This window comes from Octopus sinensis, linkage group LG5 (assembly GCF_006345805.1).
Source record: "Octopus sinensis linkage group LG5, ASM634580v1, whole genome shotgun sequence".
NCBI classification, from domain to species: domain Eukaryota; kingdom Metazoa; phylum Mollusca; class Cephalopoda; order Octopoda; family Octopodidae; genus Octopus; species Octopus sinensis.
This window is the reverse complement of record NC_043001.1, coordinates 109,341,959-109,349,458: the sequence shown is the minus strand read 5'-3', so window position 1 is coordinate 109,349,458 and position 7,500 is coordinate 109,341,959. Positions and strand designations below refer to the sequence as shown.

Genomic DNA, 7,500 nt, shown 5'->3' with positions numbered 1-7,500 from the left:
GGATGTACAATGAAACTTTGGTTAGGGCAGCGGACTCGCGGTCGGGTCGTAAGATCGCGGTTTTGATTCCCAGACCGGGCGTACTGAGTGCTTATTAATCAAAAACACCTAAAAGTTCCACGAAGCTCCAGCAGGGGGTGGTGGAGAACCCTGCTGTACTCTTTCTCCACAACTTTCTCACTCTTTCTTTCTGTTTCTTTCTGTTTCTGTTGTACCTGTATTTCAAAGATGTGAGATCTACGTTAAGGGTACACGTATCTGTGGAGTGCTCAGCCACTTGCATGTTAATTTCACGAACTGGCTGTTCCGTTGATCGGTTCAGCTGCAACCCTGGTCGTCGTAATCAACGGAGTGCCACGATACATTTGCGTACATACATCCATACATACACTACGTGCAAATGTTCGTGCTTGCATACATACATACATACATACATAGAAACATACACTGCATACATACACATACATTCATCTGCCAAAATACCAATCTTCAGAAATTAGGCTCCTCAAAAACAGAAAGGGGAAAGCTAATTCGAAAACTACAGATACAATCCATCACTGGAACTGTAAAAATCTGCAAAACTTTCCAAAAGTTTATCCTTTAAATATATATTAGCATGTCTAGATATGCAACTAAATGCATGGGAATACAAACATAAAACAAAACATACATACATACATACATACATACATACATACATACATACAAACATACATATATACATACATACATAAAAAATGACACTCCGTCGGTTACAATGACGAGGTCTCCAGTTGATCTGCTAAACGGAACAGCATGCTCGTGAAATTAAAGTGCAAATGGCAAAAAACTCATCAGACGTGTGTAAACCTTAACGCGGTCCTCAAGGTGATTCGTTACGGCACAGAATATGACAAGGCTGGTGCTTTGGGTTAATTAAAATGCCATGCTCAACGACACGATGCGCCACCAGATATCAAATCAACGATGGAGAGCTGAACACCCTAACCACTAAACCACGCTCTTTCGCATCCATTCATCCATCCATACATACATAAATGCATACATATGTACGTCCGTATATCTATATATTCCAGGGTCCCAGGAGCAAGGATACAAGAACTTAGTCGCTGACGACCATTCATCATATTAATTTGAATTGCATTTCATTTGGTTTAGATTTAAGTAAACGTGGATAACAATGTCAATGGTAAACTGATTCAATCGATACATGCCTTAGTGTGTGTTGCCTGTACGAATAAACTGGTCTCAATTCTACTTTAATTTCCCCTCTTTTAAGCTATTTAAGCATACCTCAACGTAAGTCGTTAATTGGTTCCAAGTCAAGCAACTCGAAATCGACGTAACACGAAAAAACATATAATTTTAAAATATCTATTAGCTTATATGGAGGCGTGTGGCTTAGTGGTTAGGGTGTCAGCATCATGATTGTAAGATTGTGTTTTCAATTCCTGGACCGGGCGACGCGTTGTGTTCTTGAGCAAAACACTTTATTTCACATTGCCCCAGTCCACTCAGCTGGCAAAAATGAGTAACGTTGCGATGGACTGTCGTCCCGTCCAACTGGGGAACGTATACGCCATTGAAACCAGGAAACCGGGCCCATGAGGCTGGCTAGACTTTAAAAGGGCGCGTTTATTTTTATTTCTATTAGCTGATATCTGTTTTTAACGTATACCTTTTATATATTTCCACATACATGTTATCTGATTTCCCACTCCAGTATTGAGTTATAGGTGTTTGTCTCTTTTAATTTCTATGCTCAAGAATATGTTTACTGAAGTCGATGTAAGGTTAGGTAAATCGACTAAAGTTGATTTTTATTTCTTTCATGAGTTTCTTTATAAAACAAAGTGACCGTAAGTGGAATGAGAAAGACATAAATCGAAACGACGTCAGTTGAGGTATGCCTGTATCTAGGGCATCACAATTTATTTTCATACTGTTGTATGCCTCCATATATAATATTTCCTTTCACGCTACAACTTGCATGATGAAATATGTTCATCAAACTGTCATCAACGTAGCTTTCAAATATCCATTCTTTAGACTCTAAACAATACATATCTAAACATCAGAGCCGTGGTTCTTAACCGAGGTTCATATGGGCCCTTGGCGGCCCATATAAGATTTTGCCGTTAAAGTTTATCTCCAATAATCTGGTTATGCTTCTACAATACACAAAATGTTCCAATGATTATTTTTATGCAATTTCTAATAACATTCAGTTATATATTTCTTTACTGCCCAGAAGGGGCTAAACATAGAGGGGACAAACAAGGACAGACAAAGGGATTAAGTCGATTACATCGACCCCAGTGCGAAACTGGTACTTTATTTATCGACCCGTAAGGATGAAAAGCAAACTCGACCTCGGCGGAATTTGAACTCGGCGCGCTAACGTTTCTGACAGCTCAATTATAAAAACATAATAGTTCTTTTAAGATCGAATGACTAGGAGAGACTGTATGAGTAAAGAAGTGAATCAAAGGGGTTCATGGTTGAGAAATACATATTTCTTTATTGCCCACAAGAGGCTAAACACAGATAGGACGAACAAGGACAGACAAATGAATTAAGTCGATTATATCGACCCCAGTGCGTAACTGGCACTTATTCAATTGACCCCGAAAGAATGAAAGGCAAAGGCGACCTCGGCGGAATTTGAACTCAGAACGTAACGACAGACGAAATACCGCTAAGCATTTCGCCCGGCGTGCTAACGTTTCTGCCAGCTCGCCGCCTTATAGTTGAGAAATGCTGCTTTAGAAGCACCACTGCGGGGCAACTAGCATGGTACCAAAGAGGTTGTTTTGTCGAACGTACAAAATGGATCCAAAAACTAACAGTGACATTTAGAGAATTATCTGACCTTTTTCTTGTATTTTTTTTGTTCTCTTTTGTCTATTTAGCATTTTTATTATATAGTCTAATGGGTGCCAAAATTTAACAGTAAGGCTAAATTTGTAGCACGATGTAGATCTCCATTCGGTTTGTTCTCTGAATAATTATGATTCTTATAGTCACTTTATGACATCTAATAATATAATGTCAATTATGATTAACTTTATAACCTCATAATTCTGGCTTTATTCCTATGTTATCGTAATGTAATAAAACAAATACTATTACTATAAAATCAGCCATCTCTATGAACTTCCAAAAGTTTAAAGGCATCACTGGGTTTGTTATAAGCATCCATATACATATATATATATATATATATATATAATATATACATATATGCATATATGTATGTATTTTGGTGTTACTACACCTGTCTTTGTCTTTCGTTTTCCTATAAATTTGAGTTACGTATGTAAACGTGTGTGAGTGTATATGTATATGTGTATGTGCATGTGAGTAAATACGCGCGCACACACACACACACACACACACATACATATATATATATATATATTATATATATATATATATATATATATATATATATTATATTATATATATATATATCGTGGCACACCGTCGGTTACGATAACAAGGGTTCCTGATACGATCAACAGAATAGCTTACTTGTGAAATTAACGTGTAAGTAGCTGAGCACTCCACAGTCACCTGTACCCTTAACGTAGTTCTCGGGGGAGATTGAGCGTGACACAGAGTGTTGTGACAAGGCTGGCCCCTTTGAAATGCAGGTACAACAGAAACAGAAAGAGTGAGAGTAAGTTCTGGAGAAAAAGTACAGGAAGGCTCGCCACCAGCCCCTGCCGGAGCCTCGCGGAGCTTTAGGAGTTTTCACTCAATAAACACTCACAAAGGCCGGTCTGGGAATCGAAACCGCGATCGTACGACTGCGAGCCCGTTGCCCTAACAACTGGGTAATTGCGCCTCCACACACACACACACACACACATGTATGTATGTATGTCTGAGTTGCTATAAGTTTCGAATTTTTCCTATTCCTATGTTCCTATTCTGTCGTTTGCTGGTTTCATTTATTTATTTAGCATTATTTCAAACTCTACCTAATCTTACCGGCACTGATGTTTTTGATGCCGTTAACTTATGCACATCAACTTTCACAAACAATACATTTACAGATAAAGATATTCTAAAGCTAAGATTTTCCAGTTGTGAACGACTGAGCTTAGAGTCTTATGCCTGGTCGGACGCATGTGAAAAAACGCAACCGGTGAGACCAGAGCAGATGACAAGTAGATGCTATCATATTACCGGTAGAGAAGAAATTTGAGAGTGGACATAGCATATCAGTGATCCACATGTTTGAGCCTATCTGTGAGCGACTTCATATCTATCAGATGAATGGCATTTCTTCTCTAGATAGAGCCTAGGATAATACAAGAGGCTTAAAAGCTATAACATATAAATGGCTAAGATTGCTATGCTTATTGTCTACTACAATCGATGCTATAAGCTCAAATGCCAACGTGGTCTCGTTTGCTCATGTGCAACACTGGATCGATACAATTTCAACTAAGTATATCAGCGTCACGGAAAATCAAATGTGCCCCTACCGGTAGCCTTCAGTCTATATTAAAAGTTATTAGAATTTTAAATAGTATGCTTGTTGTTTTTGTTGCTGATGTTGTTTGAATGGTAAAATTGTCGACGTCTCATAGAAAAGTGATTCATAATGTTTAGTTATGTGCCTGGTACATGTCGTTTCGCGAAAGCCATCATCAGAGGAATGTGGCTGTTGCATAGTTTCTCTGTTGACACAAACAACTGTTTTCCTGGAGTTTCACATAATTTTAAGTAGCAATACATACCATTCATATACACAGAACATGCTCACATGCATAGATACGTGAAACGTACTTCAAAAGGAAATAATAAGCTAAAATCTAGAAGATAGATGTATAAGTGTGTGCATGTGAATTTATATTCATATGCTTATATATATATATATATATATATATATATATATATAATATATATATATATATATAATAAATATTAGGGAATAAATCCAAATTTACAGGGAAAAAATCAGATTTAGGATTAAATCCAATTTTATAGTAAAATATTATATAATATTAATTCGAGACAAAACGACTATTTTGCAAAACAAACAAGGAAAGACTTAATCAATACATAAAAATTTTTTTATATTAAACATTTTTATGTATTGATTAAGTCTTCCTTGTTTGTTTTGCAAAATAGTGGTTTTGTCTCGAATTAAATTATATATATATATATATATATATGTGTGTGTGTGTGTGTGTGTGTGTGTGTGTGTGTGTGTGTGTGTGTGTCTATATATATATAAAGTTATGTGTATATATATATATATAGATATGTATATATATATATATACATATATATGTATGTATATATTCTGTTATGTCTACATATATATGTGTGTGGGTGGGTGTATACATGTATATATTCCGTTATATATACATGTGTGCATCTAAGTGTCTTTGAATGCAAGTGTGTATATATACAGATAGGTACATACATACATACATACATACATACATACATACATACATATGTGTGTATGTATGTATAGTGGGCGTGAGATACAACGATTACCAAGTTGGAACTAGTATCTTATCAAAAGCAGAAATGAAGAACATTTTTTACAAAAAAAATAATAAATAAATAAAAAAAATACGAGAAAATGAAACTAAATAAAACACGATGCATTATAGAAGCGCAAAATGCAATCCATTTAAAGTTTGGGTTGTATCCCAATCTGGGATCAATACGATCGATTGTCACTCGCCACTCTACTTTCTTATAAATACAATCACTGATATGTGAGCATTACTTCCAACTATAAACTATGTTATGTCAGAAAATATAAACATTATTCCTGGTGTTGTTGTTATTATTGATGTTGTTGTTATTGTTGTTGTTGTTGTTGTAGTTGCTGCTGATGTTGGTAATGGTGTTTTTGTTGTTGTTGTTCTATTATTGTTATCGTTGTTATTATTGTTTTTATTATTGTTGGTAATTTTCTTATCAATTTTTTTTCGCTTGTGCCTTTTTTTCTCTAGTTTTTGTTGTTGTTGTTGATGCTGTTGCTCTTGTTGTAATAAAATATACACTAGAAAATAATTATAATAGTAATAATAATAATAGTAATAATAATAATAATGATAATAATAATAATAATAATAATAATAATAATAATAATAATAATAATAGTAATAGTAATAATAATAATACCAGACGGGTAGTTATGATGGGTATACTGGGTTTCGTATATTTTTACCCCAGTGTCACTTTCATGGCTTGCACTGCTCTCTCACTCAATAATAATAATAATAATAATAATAATAATAATAACAACAAAAACAACAATAATAAAATAATAATAATAATAATGATGATGATGATGATAATGATGACAATGGTAGTAATAATAATAATAATATAATGACTATAATAATAATAATGAATATAATAATAATAATAATAATAATAATAATAATAATAATAATAATAATAATAATAATAATAATAATAGTAATAATAATAATAATAATAATAATAATAATAATAATAATAATAATAATACATGATAATAATTAAATGCAAAGAAATAAATGAATACGGTGAGCTTACCTCTCGGAAAGAGAACACACAGTACCAGCACACATATTATTGGCGTTATGTTGAACAACATTTTATGATCTCCGTCGACAGATATTTAAAAAAAATTTAGTTTTTTCTTTTATGTAAACATGTGCATCTAACGGCAACTATAAGATTCTGTGAGCTTTTTGTCCGCTTATGTGTGAAGCTGCCTAGGCAAGGAAAAGCCAAATATTTGTTTGCACTTCCACTATTTAACAGTTTCTTTCAGAAGTTTCTGTTGTTGTTGTTTTTGTTTTTTCTACTTTCACTTTACGGCAGAACGTGTTTTTTGCTTCTTTTTCTAACAAAATTCAGTAGCCTTTATATTATTCTACGTATTCGTGCGTCTTTTTATGGTTGTTTTATGTCAATTGTATACACACACACTTGTATATATATATATATGTATATATATATAGTGGGAGAAAGAGGGAGAAGAAAGGAGAGATGTGTGTGAGATAGAACTCAACAACGGCGGTTGTTTCTGCTTTTAGCGGGACTATTGCAATGGCTAGACTACCTTGATGGCGTCTGTTTTTATTAGAAGCGTTCGGAGGATGAGGGAAACGAAAAAAAAAGAGAAAAGAAATGGAAGAAAATGTTGAATGACTGACAAAACAAAGCAAAACTAAATAATAATAATGATAATGATAATAATAATAATAATAATAATAATAATAATAATATCAATACTATGATTATTAATAATAAAAATAATAACGTCAGAAAATTATGATGATGATGAAGAAGACGATGAAGGAGGAGGAGAAGAAGAAGAAGAAGAAGAAGAAGAAGAAGAAGAAGAAGAAGAAGAAGAAGAAGAAGAAGAAGAAGAAGAAGATGAGGAAGAAGAAGAAGATGAGGAAGAAGAGGAAATAAAACAAAGAAATAAAGGAAGATTGATTGAATAAATCAAAGTAGATATGGATG

At 33.8% G+C, this 7,500-nt stretch overlaps 1 protein-coding gene across 5 annotated transcripts in view; it reads right to left on the bottom strand.

The window, feature by feature from the left end:
• LOC115212296 overlaps window positions 1-7,094 on the bottom strand; it is an 84,464-nt gene extending 77,370 nt beyond the window's left edge. For all 5 annotated transcript variants that reach the window (XR_004999156.1, XR_004999155.1, XR_004999158.1 and 2 more), the window contains exon 1: window positions 6,559-7,094. Coding sequence is in view for 1 of the 5 variants with exons in the window: in XM_029781141.2 (XP_029637001.1) it covers window positions 6,559-6,619 (61 nt within the window). In the remaining 4 variants the exon portion in view is untranslated. The remainder of the gene's footprint in view (window positions 1-6,558) is intronic.
• Between the last annotated feature and the right edge of the window lie 406 nt (window positions 7,095-7,500).